Below are 17,639 nucleotides of genomic sequence, written 5' to 3' on the forward strand. Positions count from 1 at the left end.
GCGTCATTGAGTGAACACGTCCAAGTGCATTCTGCAGGAAAAATGTCTGATGTTAATACCGAACAGCGAATCAACACTAAGTTTCTTGTGAAACTTAAGAAATCAGCCACGGAGGAAACATTTCAAATGGTAACCGAGGCTTATGGAGACAAAACTTTGTCTCATGAACGTGTGTTTGAATGGCATAAGTGGTTTTCAGGGGGAAGGGACAGTGTGGATGAGGATGAATGTGCTGGGCCCCCCCTTGGGCGTTTATCACGATTGAATGGGTTCCCGGTGGTCATACTGTTAGTCAAGACTATTATATTGAAGTACTAAAAGACTTCGTTAAAAATTAAGGAAAAAAGACCACAGTTGTAGACTGATGGATGGCTCTTGCACAATGCACCCGCTCGCACGGCCCTATCTGTCAAGTAGGTTTCTGACCAGCAAGACCTTTACTGTGATGGGACATCCTCCTTATTCACCTGATTTGGCTCCATGCGACCTTTTTTTTTAATTTCCTAAAGTTAAATACTACTTAAAGGGAACCCACTTTACCTCAAATGAAGATCTTCAGGCAAAAACGGAAAATCTCCTGAAGGGCCTTCCAAAAACCAACCTCGTTCCAGAACTGTTATTAGCAATGGCAGCACCGAATGAATGCTGAAGGGGACTACTTTGAAGATGATAATGTCACAGAGACCTGATTCTGTAAATACAATGACGTGTTGTACCAATCTCGTTTTTCTTGTGTCACACCTTGTATGTTATAATCTTAATATGTTCGTTATAAATAGGTACTTAAGCCTGAAAGTGAAAGAAGTTCATGTGCTTTCTCTGTTTAAAAAAATGGAGAACTGCTCCCAATAACTTATTAACACAATTTCAAAATTCTACGTCATCAGAAGTGCCGTTTTATGAAAACTTACAAAGTACAATTTCTACGTTTGTCAACTCTGTCGCAGGTGAAAGAACTCTCTAAGAGACTAGATCTACCCAAAAGCTCAGTAAGTTTGAATTTAAAACTGGACCTGAGAGATTCAGGTCTGAGTGATGAGATCACTTAAGAACCAAAGCGATTCGATATTCACTGAAAGCTTCTAAAGTAATGGAACAAACTTCAAGGTTCACATAACAACAACATACACAAGTCAAAATAAACACATTTCATCGTAAAGGCATGGTGACATGTTATTAGGTATTATAGAATGCTTTTGTTTTTCCAGACACACAGAATTTTGCAAAACAAAAATATAGAACCGTTTCAGCATCTTCACACATAAAGTCTTTCGCAGTGCAAAAACATAGAAGCTTTTCAAATACACATATAAAAGCAATGATTTTCGCACATGCTGTTATTACTTTTTTCCTTTCTCATTTTTTCTTCTGTATTTTTATTTTCATATATTTTATTTGAATGTACGTTCCGTTTGTGGCATGGACTTGCCTATAAATTGATGACTTTTATATTCTATGTTTTTAATTAATAGTGGTTTTATAATTCTCTCCTACCATTCAAGTAACTTTTGGTCCAAACAACTTTTGTACTAAAAAAAGTCTCATTTCTTTAACCACGTCTCTATCAATTCCACTGAGGGATCCACTGTCCCAGAGTTTCTGGCGTTATGTGTTTCCGAAGAGCGTATTTTCATTCGGATATCTCGCTATCTGCGATATAATCGAAGATAAATTTTCGCAATCAGAGCTCATGCACACTTACTGGAGACTTGTATACCAGATCGAAGAAGGCGGATAGCATCAACTGTATTTCCGTTGCGAAAGAAGCTCTTCACAAAATTAAGAAGTACATTTGATAACCTGACAGCTTATCCTGTGAACATAAATTGTATAATGAAAAGTATTTTGTCACTCTTTAAGAATTTTTCTGATAGTTTTGAAGCACTAGTGTTTGATTTATATATTTTTCCTTTACCCATATAATCACCTGGTTCTAGAAAGGCTTCAAATATTTTACGCTTGGTTTCTTACCTAATTTCAGTGTAACCGTTATCCATAAATTGCACTCTGTGATGAAGTCTTTAGACATCAACTGAGGTGTTTCATTTGGCTCTAATAAATAGCCAATTCACTAAAATTCACAATATCTGAAGCAAAAGCTTTCATACGCGAATTTAGTATTAAGTTCAGGTTATTCCAATTAAATTGTTTTCCTTGTAGAGACGTTAGGTTAACTGGAAGAAGAAGAGATGAAAAATGAGCAACGCCTTCGCCACGAATCGAACCACAGGCCTCTGGAATACGCGCCCAGTATGCTGACCACTACACTACGAAGGCATGCTAAGAAGGCGGGAGAAGTACCTTATATACTCCCCCTTTTTCTAAAGGGCGATTGGGGTTTTAGGGGACCCAGTCGCCAAATCCTGGATGTGAAGAATCATCACCCACCCCCTTTTAGTTCGGGCGTCACTGTAGAGACATTAGGTTAACTGGAAGCAGTAGAGATGTAAAATGAGCAACGCCTTCGCCGGGAATCGAACCGCGGACCTCTGGAATACGCGCCCAGCTTGCTGAACACTACACTACGAAGGCATGCTAAGAAGGCGGGAGAAATACCTTATATCCTAATTTTAAGGTATTACTCTTTTCTATTTCTTCTTGGCTTTCGTCGCAATATTTCTTTAGTTCAGGCAAACTCAGTTAACGTGATTTTATTTTTTATTTATTTCTTCCTTGTTCATTGTTGATGCATTATTTCAAACAAAATCATTACTAATACATTATTCTGCATGAGTTCGAATAACGTGTTCATTACGATTATTACAACATGAAGTTCTTCTAGAAAGTAACACATATTTTCTTTAGTATTCTGAGAGAGAATGTAACATTAAATATTTTTATTTAAATTTTGAGGGCAACGTACCACCATGAATTTTTTTAAAACATAATTTATTTTAATGATTTTCCAGTTATGAAACTCCTTTACAAAGCGGCCGGAGAAAATGATTTTACAAATATAGGAGCTTCATAATGTCTTAAAACCCTAATTTCAAAATTCGTCTTATTATATATTCTTCTTTTTCGTAAACTTTCCTTGAATTTCTGTGTATTATAAAAATTTGCTTCTATTTCAGTATTTTCCACAGTCGTCTGTTAGTGATGTTATATTGCAAGAAGTGATAAAAGCATCCATTCTTCTGGGTATAAACAAAGTCAAGTTGTCACATATTGCTTGTCAAAACAGCATGTCGTAGATTACACCAAGCGCATATTGCTAGTCTTTAGTCCTTTCGGATTTTATTATCAAAACAACGTTTTATTTGTAAACTACCTTCTGGGAAGGAAAGTTATACGGTTTCTGCATATTACGAAAGTAATTCAGGTTCCAAATTAGTTCCCTGACATTATGAAAGCTCTATGTCTTAGGATACCATATTTTATGATATGTTTGCTCAGTATAAGTACATCGGTGGCTAGCTGAATATAGTTTCATAGATAAATACCAAAACCATTGGTATATTATGTCATCTAGTCAAGTGAATAAATTCGGCACAAAACATTAAGATATATGAATTTAGTCATATGAACAAATTCGGATAAAACATTAATAACATTTTTGTAGGTACCTAATATTACACTGTTTAAGTGGCAAAACGGAAGTTTATTCGTTTCGCTAATTATTGATAATTTATTATCCACAAAGTCATTCATTTATTTTATGTAGCTCCTAGACCTAACTAATATTTCAACTGCTTTGAAAGGTTAGTCGTAAATTGATTGCGTAAAGTACAAAAGCTAACAGCAGTTTAGAGTATACAATTTTAATATCAAAGCACTTGAACAATAACCAATAAAAGTTCAATATCCTTAGAAAAAAATTTAAAGATCTCAAATGAGTGGCAAAACTCGTGTGGGGTTAGCACGATTATTAAAAATAATAGGGGTTTATTTTATTGGAATTTTAATATTCAAAGTTTCTTGCCTATTTTTCCCAAGTATGGTAGTTCGTTCTAATATTCTTATGAGTTTTAATATATATATATATATATATGTATATATATATGTGATGTACCAGCTTTTGTCCAGAATAAATACATTGGTGAAGAATCATAGATGTAGTCGTAGCTTAAATTATCAGACGTAGCTTAAATTATCAGAAATTTAAGTTTAAAAAACAGGATCCATTTATTATTGGTCAGGAGAAATAGCAGTTACAAAATCAGATATCCGGAGTAAATAAAAAAAGAATTACTAATAACTTTCTATATGAAGTTTACTGCATCGTGACATTTAAGAAAAAGCCGCCGATATTCTTTTGCGAGTCCTTTTATAGCCTCTGGAAAGGCGGAGCTTCCAAGAAATGACGTCAGCCTCATCAGCCAATCCAGTTCGCTTTAAATATTTCCAGAACATTCTATAACTGTATGTGTAGAAAAGGCGGGAAAAACAACTTGACTACGGGGCTGTGGATTTGATTCCACGTACTTTCAAATAAGAGACCGTCGACATTAAAAAATGAAAAGAACATACAGTTAGAATTTTAAGTGTATTCTTGACTATGGAATTTTATTATTACATATATATATATATATATATAAGAGATTTGTAGAGATCATTTTGAACGTAGCATTTTGTTATACTTGAAGTATATTAGTGTAGTTCTACAACGCTTAAGTGTGTAAGGATATGAAATTCATAATGTTCATGTAAATTACAATTTGCTGTTTAATCACCGAGTGACGTTTCAAGCATTTAAAAACTTGCATACCTGTACAACCTGTGTTTATAAACTTTATATTTCAGTAATTAAATACGTCATGCATCGAAAAGATGAACCTAGTATCGAAACCATTATTATTCCTTTTGCTGTTAATGTATGATACAGCCCTATTATCTGAATAAATTAGAGAATACCCATTTCGGATAACACTTGTTTTCGGATGATACGTGGGATTTTATTCACATCATTTATCAAAACCATGTTTTGCAATGCACTAACATATCCATTTTGCAATATTATTTATCAGTATTACTTAAAATGGTGACTGAGTTAACTGGAAGAGAAACAAGTCGATAAAAAAATTTTAAATTTGGCAAAACTGCAACCATATATCAGCAAAGGTACTGTATAAAACTCTGCCAATTAGCTATAGCTGATAGGTCAACACAAGACCCTCTTCTTCAGAAGCTTGAACTTATGCCCTGTCGGATTCTTCAGGAGCAAAATATTTTGCTTCTGAAAAGAAGTATGTATGTCTGATTACGAGATCACTGTTGATGCGGTAGAAGCATTTTAAAGAGAGCAAATTCAGTTTGCAGAATGAACTGAGAAGTGGTCTCTCATAAGCATTTGTGAATGACGAAACATCGTGAAAGCTGAGAACTTGATTATGGTCAAGAACTATCAAGAAAACTTAATGGAGATAAAGCAAGCTGTCATGATATTATCAAGAAAACTCTGAAAATATATCATGTTTATATAAACTGGATGCCATGTAAAATGTCCTGAGTTCTTGAACGGAATAATACCCAGCTCTGGTTTAGACAAGATTTCCAAAGCAGCAATACAGAATTTGGAAACACATTGAAGATTCCCAAAAATTTCGATTTCTGTTCCCTCAACGAAGTTAAAGTTTATTTATTTTGTTTAATATCCTTGGAAAAGTACTTGCAGCATTCTGAATAAAACCTTCTGAAAAAGCATGGTCTAATAATAGTAAAGTGATTGTACGCTGTCTCTATTTATTGACGTTTCCAGCGCCTTCAGCGTCGAACTGAAGAAATGTGTGTGTGTGATTATGGCAAAGCCTCGATGGCTATCTGCCTAAGAGGAGGGATGCCTTCGTGGAGGACGTTTTAAAGGAAACTGGCTCGCATACACGTTACACATGAGGAAAACCACGAAAACGCCCATGCAGCCAGCCCGTTCGCGGGATTCGAACCTCGGACCGAACTACCAGTGTTCAGCGATTTTACCGCTCGGCCGCTGGTGGGCGAACTGAAGAAATGAGAATTCGTATCCGAAAAACGTATTGGTATTCGCATACTTATACAAATGCATGAAAGCGCTTAGGTGAAAGTATATAGATTAATCAATTTGATGTAAGATACAGCAAACAGCTTTCTCGCAAGAGCAAAAATTTGCACTAATCTTCAAATATATCTTTCGCATATACCTTAATACTATTTAAAACAAAATTCAATTTCCTGAGCTAATTATTCTTTACTATATAAAATAGCCCAATTTTAACCTACAAAAGCCACAAAAAATATAAGTTTCTGTAATAAGTAATATAAGTTTTTCTGTAATATAAGTTTTCCACAAAAAATATAATTCTTTTATAAATATTAATAGAAACATTCTTTTGCATTTCAAGTAACTAAAAATTTTATTGCCCAATAGTTTCTTCAAGAACTTTTCACTGTTCTTTTAACATTCGCCCAACAATTTATCTACTAATATTATTTTCATCAATAAACTAATAACAACCGATCAAGCTAAGCTAGGATCGATTGAGATATCAGGCCGTATATCTGACTACTGAAAGCTGAGTGATTAATAAATGTTTATCATTTCGTAAGAATTTTTCATTTCTTATTATTGCTTATCAGCTTCTGTAATTTCGAAAATGAAAATTAAAAAAACTATTAAACATCTATATAATATCTATATAAATATTAAAAACGCTCAGAATTTTCTTGAAGTACTCATCCCTTTTTAATGTTACATCCGAAAAAAATATTATTCCCATTTTTATTTCAAAAATCGTTGCTGCAAAAATAATATACTACATAGTTGCTGCTAAAAATTTCTAGGAAAAAATGTTTAAGGAGAACTACATTTTAATTTCATTCCTCAAGTCTTTCGCTTTCTTTCTTAGCATGAGGATTTCATTTTTTACGCTGCGTACGTCATCAAAATGGATTTAATTTCAAAGAGAAATGTGACTTTTTTTTCTCCCTAATTTGTTTTCCTTTCTCTAGACAATCAAGTAACGCACGCAAAAAGTACGACTCTCTGATGCAATTAATGTTGCAGATTCGTTGGTGCTGCCATCTGTTGTAGAATATTGTCATTAATGAGTAAATTCGAAAAATGTTAATTTAAATATGTTTTGCAGAGTATTTCAATCTGAACACTTCTCAAAATTAAATATGTAGTTGAATTTAATGGGAGTAATCTCATTACTTATTCTGCATATTTAAAACGAATTAAATTTCATTAAATTAACATAGTCGCAGTACTGTTAACAAAGTACTTTTCCAAATGTTCCAATGAGTTTTCTCTCCCCCTCCCTTGGAAAAAAAAAGTAATATTTTATAATTGTTCGTATTTTATTCATGTAAATCATATTATTTTGCATACTTTAAATGATGAAAAGTCTACTATTGATAAAGTAAATCAGTAAAATATTGCTTCGTCTACCCATCTGCTGAACGGGCTACCTGTAAGGCTTTCATCTCAATTGTGTAGACTAGTTTCCTACGGAAAGAGCTGCAAGAAATTATCTCACTTCATAGGTAGATAGTTGAAGTGTGCTCTGCCAATGATCAAATAATCCTGCCCATAAAAGAATGAATGAAAATTGTGTACATCTATCACATAAATGATATGTAATATAAATTTAGTTAAATCAAAGGATATAAGTAATGAACTTTTTTTCAGCAACACTTGCTATCGAATCAACACTTGCTATAATACTATAGAATGAGTGCTGGTCATTAAAACAATTTAATAATTTACCTTTCGTTTCGTATTATTACATGTTCGTCTTTTTTTTTTTTTTTTTTTTTTTTTTTTTTTTTTTTTATCAGCTTTTTTACTTATTTATATTTTGATTGTGAAGCTGAGTTTTTCTCGGTTTGATGTCAAATATTACAAAGTCTGCAATTTAAAATTCATTTAAACCGGATGTGATTTTCAACTTAATAAAACCCTTAAACATTTGGCGTCAAAAATTTATGAGCCTAGATAAATACATCTCAGGCTGGATAACCCCCCCCCCAAATGAAATAAAAATTATTCTCCTTCTTTGCAGCTCCTTTAGAAAACAGCTTCAGCAGTAGAATTCCCCCCTCCTTAAAAACAAATGATCCTCATTTAAGTCCTTAGATATCTATGTAAGAACTTCCAGCTAACTATATTTTAATGCCCATATAATAATAAACATAGATAAATAATGATGTTTAATGCCAGATGAATAATAACTTTTTCTACAATGTACAAATAGTTTTCTTTAAAATGTTAGCTTTCTTACTCATTGATTCTTAATTATGTGATTTATTAACTATTCCTTTTCGCTTCCTTTCACATTCTAATCACATATTCATCTCTAAAGCCAAATTTGCATATTTCTCTGAAGTATTTTAGGATGTACTTTGTTATATGATATAAAACATTAATAAGCCATTTATTATCTTCGTCTGTTTAATTCATTACGGCAAATCATACGAGGCTATGATTAAAAATATCTGTCTTCGGATAAGACATAGTAAAGAGCACTGGTCCGTTATAGAAGGGGAAACACCCATGCAGCGAACCTCTTAACCACGATTCGAATCCAGGTTAACAATTCTGTTCTTAAATAAATTGGCAACAAATATCTATTTATTTTATGCTTGTTTACTTTTGTGCCTTTTCTAATCATATAAGTGATGTTTAAAAAAGTGTTTAAAAAAATTGCTATCATATTGTTGCGTTTTTTTTTTTTTTTTTTTTTTTTTTTTTTTCTGACACCAGTAGTTACGTTATTTTCTTCATTCACGTTCGTACGGGGTTCGTTGATTTGGAGTGAATAACGACGACAGCACTTGATGGAATATCGAAACACACTTTATTTCGCCAATATTATTCAGGACAGCTCCAAAATTACGTTACAGTCGTCGAAGAACTACTATAAATACGCTGGAACAATCAGCGACACAGCCTTCAGGTTATCAGGCTATAACGGTGGAGATAGCTTCACTGCAGAGCACCCGAGTACAGCTCCCGACTCTGCTTGGTTGTTCTCGGAACTCCACGTACTCTCGAGACTCTCCACGCTACAACTCGTGATGCACTCGACGACAAACGAGCACAGCTCCGGACTCTTCGGTTCAGTCATTCCCGGAGCTCAAAACACTCTCTCGACGATGCACTAACCGCGATACACTACGAGACTCTTTCGGTGCACTCGACGACCCACTCGGCACTCGCTGCCCGACTGTCAACTCGATCGACTCCGTAAGGATTGACTCGCTAGACGAGACACCAACTGGATACTAACTAACTCGCACTCTAGACGAGGCGCACACACTAACTGACTGCGGACCAGCAGGGTTTATATAGATTTCGGCATGTGTTCGAGAGCATTCTGGGCTAAACCGGGAAGAATTCGTTCCAGAAGGTTCTCCATCTGTCCATGGCATATCGCCAATTTTGTCGCCAAATGAGCGATATCTCGCCAAATGGGGAAACCCTGCCTTCCCTTTATGGCAACCCTAAAACTGCAATGCGAGGAAGCTATTACCACGCCTGTACATTTCGTAACAATATATTTTTCATTCGCAGCCAGAACTAAAATCTCTGGTTCGAAGAGGAGTGCCTGAACAACTGAGAAGTCGTGTTTGGAGCTCCCTGTACAGGATGAAAGTTAGAGACATACGTGAAACTAAAGGACCAAAGTACTTTGAAAATCTCTGCACTAAAGCAGCAGAAGCAGAGGTATGTAAATTTCAACTATCATGCTTAGAGCTGGTTTGTACCTGTTGAAATGAGTCGTCGTTATATATATATATATATATATATTGTTTGTTTGTTTCTCAGGCCTTTTGTCAAAGTTCAATTAAATATTCTCGGTGTGAAAGTTTTGCCATTTCCTAAAAATGAGTGAACATGTATGTAATCATACACAAAAGTAATAATGTGATATTCAAAATAAAAGAACAGTGTTTCCATTTAATATACAAGATGTATGGAAAAAGTGGGTACATACTTCATTACCTTAACATATTTATCCTAAATACTACAAATTACTACAAAATACGATTTCAAAATATTGATTACAAATTTTCACAAAATGAAACACAGTACTTTGAAAACAGTTTCAAAATTGTGAGTGAAAGTGTTTTCACACAGTGCCGTCTTAATTACACGTGTCATTGGGCACTTGCTCGGGGGCCTTACGAGCGTAGGGTCCCCATGCTAATCTGTGCATGTCAACTGACTTGCCATTAAGGTATGTATGTGCCTACCCTAAATTCGTCACTTTGGAGAAAATTTTCGAAAATGTTTTATTTATTCATTTTATAGGCCATACATTTAGGTTTCCAAAAATGCTTTATTTTTGTTTTTACAATAACTAAAAGAAAAGTTGTAAACCGGAAGTGAATTTTTGGATGCCGGAAGTTGGCATTTAAATGGTCGTAAAAATTTAAACAATAAGTTTAAACAACTATTTTCTAATTATTAAACAATATAAAAGCTGTAAAAGGAACACATCTTTCACTGTGTGACACTTGCTTACATACTTGACCTTGCTGATAAAATGCCTACATGGGAAAACTCTAAACAATAATGAGTGTTTTAATAACCTTTTGAGGACTATTTTACCTAAAGAAACTTTCGTCCAACTGAAAGCATTGCTTTTAGGTGCACATATTGCTGTATTATTATTTAATTCAAGATATTTAGGACTTTTACCTATTTTCAGGTATATAGAAATAAAAATTAATCCCATTATGCTTGAAAGCTACGTGGAAATAGACAAACAGCGAATTCAGAAATCGAAACGCTAATCTCTACAAGCAACAAAGTTATCCAGAAAAATGCTAAAAGAAAGTCAAAATTAGTTAAAAATGAAGTAAAAGAGAGCCTAACATACAAATACGGGGCGGTTTAAAGTTCTAAAGTGGCTACAAATTTTTTTATGCTGTATTAAAATCTTTAAATGCATTTTCTGACTCAAAATGTATTTAGAATATTGAAATGAATGTTTTCCAAAATGTTTTATTCATCTTTAGCTATGTTCTGTAGCAAAATCTGATTTTTTTTTGTATTTATTTATTGATTTTATTGACAGTACTTTGAAGAAAAGAGGATTTTTTTTTTGTTTTAATTTTGAGTTTTTGTACTATGTTTTGAATATTTCAAAAATATTTATATGTACAGCAAATCTTTTGCTACAGAACACGAGTATGTTATTTATATACTGTGTAAAGATTATTGAAGTATATTGATAGGATCTATTATAGGAGATCTGGCGTAAATGAAAATTTTCACTAAAATTTTACTAAATATTATCTATATTTAAAAAATTAATTAAACGTTTTATAAAGTCCCATTTAAATTCATAGTTTTATATGTCATCTTAATCAAAAACATGTGTGTTTAATTAAAATTTTATATATTTTAAAAAAGTGCTTCGTATGTAGGCACATACCTTAATATGTTAGTTGTTGCTGTCTACGTCTGAGTACATTGATTTACTCAGACTTAGAAAGCAACAACTAACAGGGAAGGCATTGCGCCTGTAAGAAGTTAAAAGGAAAAGGATTCATATTTTTAAGTTTATAGAGCTATTCGAGAATGAATTTACTCAGGTCAATTTTCAATGCATGCTAACAAATTAAACTCAAATTATTTTAAGCAGAAATAAATTCTTCAACCGCATTTCAGAAATTTGTAAAACATTTGTAAAACAAAATGTGTTGGATTCAGTGATTAACGGCTTTGTCTTAATTAAAGCAGCATTATGCGTTTAGTTTGCAGTTTTCTGCATGAAAACATTATTTAAGAATATATCTGAAAATTGCATACCTGTAGGTAAGAAATATTTTGTGTTTAATGGTTTTTATAAACAATTTGTGATATTTTTTGCCTTAGTTTTAAAATATGGAGCTTGTGGAATTTGCCAATAACAGAAAAAAAATGCGGTGAAATTTCTGTATGAACACAGAATTTTGCTGAAAATTTTCTAAAAGAATCAATGAGTAAATGCGTTTCTTAGATAGCCACTGTTGTCGAGGTTTGAACGAAGCAGAGTTTCCGCAATTTTCTGATGTTTTCTTAAGCGAAACAGATCGCTGTGTACTTAGGGAGAATAATAACGCAGAAAGAAAAATTACAGAAAGATTTGAAGGAGAATGCAAATTTTCTTTTATTAATGTAACACATAATTCTTGTTTAATAATTCAAATTTGTATTTTAAATTACCATAATAGGTTTTTCTTTCATATGTTCATAATGTTTATGAACATACGATTAATATTTATAATTTGAGAATCTTTGTAAAAAAAAGGCTCAAAAACCACCAACTTGTACCCGTTGAATAACTTTTATTTTATCCGCTGTAAAAAATTCCCAAATTGCGCCATGGTGGTTGCGTTAATATGTGTGTGTGTAAGCACCTTATTTTGAACTTTTGGTATCTTTAGGTAAAAGAGTTTTGATAATTAAATTTTATTGTAAAATATCAACATTTCAGTTCTTTGAATAGAATTCCAATTTAACGAGATTCTAAAGTTATAACTGCTAATCTATACTAATGGCCTTTCCTATGCATTTTTGTATCTTCCTTTATGCTCCAGAACATTCGTAGTATACATGGATGCAATAATTATCATTTATTTATGTTTAGTACAAAGTACAGCGATGCAATTTATGAAAGATCCAAATATACGTATCCTTTTCAAAATAAAAACAGAAAAAATATTGAAATTTCTAGATTTTTTTTCATCTGCGTTGATGAAGAAATGATACAATATTTTCATTAAACTGAGGTTTTTAAATCCATATATTAAACACGTAAATATTTCTTTGATTATATTTTAATATTAGCCTTAAGAAGAGAATTAATATCTAGGCATCCTAAAAGTAATCTACATGAGCTTAGATACTCGATCTTATACTAAAACTATTTTTACTCTATGAGAAATTAATGACATTGATCACTTTAATGCAATTTAATCACTTTAATTTAAATTGATCACTTTAATGGAAATTATATCCTCATAAGTTCAAAGCAAAGCAATCCCGGCATGTTGTTTAAGTACGTCTTAGAATTAAACTGATGTGATTAATTTGTCTCTTCCTAGTTTAACTAATCCCTTCCCAGTTTCTAAATTGATTAAATTTCTTTTGATGTCCATGATCCATCGAAATTGTCTACTTTTACATCGACGTAAATTATTTTAACTAATTTTATTCATTCTTTTCGTATTCAGCGACCTTTCGAAATTTCATAGAGTTTCCTGAAGAGAATCTACTCTTTCATCTTCCATTCCATCGCTAATCTTAAGTTCCCCGCGGAAAATAACCTTTTACGCTAATTTTTCACGCTGTCAACTTTGATAGAAAATCGTAAAAATTGTTACGGGGGTAAGGCTAAGCGTGAAACGAAACTGTTCAATCGAAAAACACATCCGTAGAAGAGGCGTGAGAAAAAACTTATCAAATGTGACAATTTCAAATTTAAAGCAAAAATCCATAGAACTGATATGTTTAGAAAAATGTACTTCTGAGCTAACGAATATGGCTCACTTTGCAAACAGTTAACTGGCTATGATTTTTAAAAAAAGGGGGGGGGTAATCAAATACCAATTCGGAATCCAGCGTTTGACGCTTTAATCAATCATGTGATGCCATCTAGAGCATGGACAAAGTATAAAGATAGCTGTAGACATGGAATGTCTTGATTTTAATTATCTCTTCAGCAAGGCTGATATTCGATTTGTCAATATTTACATTCCATAAAATCTTTAATCGTCATTTCAAATTATAACATGACAACATTTTTAGCATAAAAAATGAGCTATGTAGAAACAATATACTAGTTTAGTTATCTAGTTTTGTGGATTCCAGATATGTAAACCGCCCAACCGAGATAGTGGTTATTGACTCCGACTGCCGTATCGAAGGGCCCGGGTACGAATCCGGAGAAGGCATGAATGTTTGTAAATGCACAGTGTTTTGCACAGTAGTGAGGCACTCAAAATATGCGAAGAGCCAAAAGTCCTCTCGAGAGGTTGGTATCATTTCAATTCAGTAAAAAACAGATCATTCAAAATTCTAGATAAGCAAAAGAAGAAAGGTTGCTTACCTTTATGATCCGCGTTCTTCGATTCTGGTCCGCCGCTTTTGTAGACTCCGATTTGGTTTCAAACTCATCTAAAATTGGCACTATTTTGTATAAGTCGCTTTATTTGACATTTCACACAAAAGAGGAACAATATCTAAATCATTGCAACATCAAAAACACTTCTAACTACTTAGCGTCATTTTTTTACATATCTAAATGCGTCATTATTCTACTGCGTCATTGTTCTAAAACATAAAACTCATCGTTGCCAGTTTTCAAAAAACAAACTTTCTTTTTCGATTCTCGTCGGTCTGGAGACTCAATCCGCTCCCCAAGGCGTAATGGCAGACCGCACATTGAGTTGAACAGTGTTAAACTAATGTCGCATACTGCGCATGCCCAGAAAACAATTTGGCGTAATTACTATGTTGGCGCGATTTGAAAAGAAGATAAATACGGTATATGGTAGATGTATCGCCATCTGATTGTAAACAAATCTGGCGTTTAAATCCTCGTAGAGTATAATATAAATGTAAATTAATTACTGTATTAAAATACCATTTTTTGCTGTACTGCTCAAACAACTAGAAAGCTGAAATTATTGCGAAGTAATGTGAAGCAGTGCTTGCATTCAAAATGTAAAATATAATACCTATGAAATTCTGCACATTCCTTTGGAACTGTACAAATTTTCGTTCAGAAAAAGACTGAAATTTAGGATATATTAGTTGAAAATTTATTCATTATACTTTTAATCAATAAAAACAATTCAGGATTTACCATACGTTCCATTCGTACATACATAAAGAAACACTGAGGGATATAACAAGTGCTTGCAAATAACACTGAAGAAGTTTTACAATTCCTTAATGCTAGTTATTAAATTCTTTGAAATGATAAAATAAAAGCGCGAATATACGCTAACAAACTAAGCGAGATACTCCAGTTTACAATTACTGAATTATAACATGTAAACAAATTACATTTAAATAACAAATTATTACGAACATATGTTAACAAATATTAAATGCACTGTTATTGACTAATTACAATGAAATATATATTAGAAAAATAAGCAAGTGCAATCGGTATGGACGTTAAAATAACTAATAAGCAAAGTTCCACAACACTACAATTGTAAACATCACTCGAACACACTCGACAGCCATGATGATCACGAATAAGCTAGCGTAGGGTTGCTTAGTCGCCAATATTTCTCCCCGCGCCAAAGGTACACCATCAAGCATGCGCACTAAGCGAAATTTGCTTAACATTGTTCAACTCAATGTGCGGTCTGCCATTACGCCTCCCCAAGAGCGGAGTGTGCGTCGTTCGCGACAGTTGGGTGTAGGGGAAGAGGGATGAGAGCTCCTTGGTCCCGTCCCCCTGAGGTGTTCTCTTCAAAATTTGAGGGCGGAACTGAGCAAAGTCGTACTGATACCTGTATGGTGATCAAGGCAAACGCAATCTTGATTCCTTGCTAGAATGAAATTCTTCGGCTCGCTCTGATATCAGACAAGCGAGTTTAGCCACAACAACAACCAGATATCCAAAACTTGAGTAAAAATGAACTACGTAGAGACAATATACAGTTAAAATTGTCTATATTTTCTAGCTTAACTGATTTTCAAGAAAGGTCCATTAACACTGTGCATTATACGCTAAGCAACAGTGATTTGATCAAAAAAGAAATCGAAACATGAGTTTTCAGAATCTAAGCTCTACACAAAAATAAGCCTCAGATAAAATCATCAATCAAATAGATGCCAGGCTTATTACCAAATGACCAATCAGAGCGCAAACAGAACACTAGTGATAACGGAAATGATTATGACTAATTAAAAATCTTCATTATTCAGTGTATCGTGTTAGAGTGCTTGCTTCATATACTTAAATGAAAATAGAGAAATATCTGATTCGTGCCTGCAGATTTTTGTCACTTACTGTGAGGTTCATCAATCTTAATGGGTTTTGTTGCCATGCCTGTCTCTTAAGTGTACAATTAATACTTGATTTAACAGTAGATGATTTAAAGAAAATAATATTTTGATCCCCAAATAAAGAACCGTGAGATTTGCTCTATCTATATCTGCTAAAAACTTGTCCCAGAAAAAAATTTTCAGTAACTATGTGGAGTAAATGACATTTAGTAAAGCTGTGACAGAACGCTAAAGATGTCGGCAAAATGAGTTACCATCTGAATTTTTTCCATTGTTAGCTTCCCATTTGTGGTCGAGTACTCCATTTCTCAACTAAAAAGATTCCCATAAGTGTGCAAAACACAGAGCCCAAATATTGGTACCTCCGAAACTTGCAAGTCAGGTTTTCATCAGTAAGTTGTTATTGCCAATTCTATTACAGTTAACGATCTAGTTTTCTCGATTCCAGATTTCCAAAACTACAGTTATCTACACCGCATGTTACTTATTTTAGGCCAAATAAAATTACATTTTGTTAAATATAAACTTACTAATGTAGCTTAATTAAAATCGTATACAATGTCCGTCAACTTTGTACCATATAAACAAAACGAAAAAGCAATTATATGTACTGCATACTTGCCAGCTGTGAAAAATAATGAATCTGCTTATAATTTAACAGAAAGAAGTTATTCGTTCTGTTTATGCAAAAAAAATAATTACTTTACTTACTTTCATTATATGTGACTTGTATACGTTTAGGAGGCCACTTATTATTTATCCTAAATAAATAGGCTTTAGCCACTTCCATGACTTATCTAAAAAACCAACACCCTCTCGGAGCCTACGGTGTCATCCAAGGGCCGTGACGAGGTGAAGCTAACATCGCAAGCCCTACCACCTCTGGCTGTGTCACCGGCACTCTGAGCTTTCATCGTTATTTAGCACAAGTAAAATGCATTATATTACATGGCACATTTAGCAATGCATAGTTGTACAGGTGGATGTCTCATGATATTATGTATTGCAGTAGGTAAATGGTCATGTTTCTCAACATTATATACTGTAGTAGGGACAGGCATGATGTTTCTATTCTTCAGATTATCTTTACAAACATGATTTATGTACACTGCGCGGGGGAAAAAAAAAAATCTCAAAGTTTTCAGATTTTAAATTACGTTCAAAGGGACGCGTTTTTTAAACATTTTGTCTGTTACCTTTATTTATTAAATATCATGTTCTTTGCACTTAAACGATAAAATTCAGTTCAAGAGCAATGTCGCGCAATAATTTTAAACTAAGCATATCTTTAGAATTTTTGATACGCAGTCTCAAGCGCTGGAGATATATATATATATATATATATATAATTCTGTACAATGTTGCCATTACTCCCTTTGAAATCCTTGAGTTTGTTAATCAAAAATTCGTTAAAGTTTTACAAAATAAGAATCGATAATAAAACAAATTCGAAATTTTAAATTTGGGCTTCAAACAATCATCTAGCACCCACACAATGAAACGAACAAAATTATCCCCCCCCCTTTCCCCCACAAACCCCCACCCCAAATATGCGCCAACCCCCCCACCCCCCACCCCCACCTACTCACCCACCACCCCCCCCGCCCCCCCCCCCCCAGCCCGTCCTTCCGATGCCCATACTCGCAGCAGAATTGCGTCATTCAAATTTTGATGGCTCTATGTACCGTTGTTTTATTACAAT

At 33.6% G+C, this 17,639-nt stretch overlaps 1 protein-coding gene across 1 annotated transcript in view; it reads left to right on the forward strand.

The window, feature by feature from the left end:
• LOC118184628 (uncharacterized) overlaps positions 1-17,639 on the forward strand; it is an 888,058-nt gene that overhangs the window by 732,632 nt on the left and 137,787 nt on the right. The window contains exon 14 of the mRNA XM_085824262.1: positions 9,491-9,643. Coding sequence (XP_085680388.1) covers positions 9,491-9,643 — 153 coding nt within the window. The remainder of the gene's footprint in view (positions 1-9,490; positions 9,644-17,639) is intronic.

The sequence above is a fragment of the Stegodyphus dumicola genome, chromosome 9, assembly GCF_044657685.1.
Source record: "Stegodyphus dumicola isolate Sdum_Otavi_A_Nest chromosome 9, ASM4465768v1".
Taxonomy (NCBI): domain Eukaryota; kingdom Metazoa; phylum Arthropoda; class Arachnida; order Araneae; family Eresidae; genus Stegodyphus; species Stegodyphus dumicola.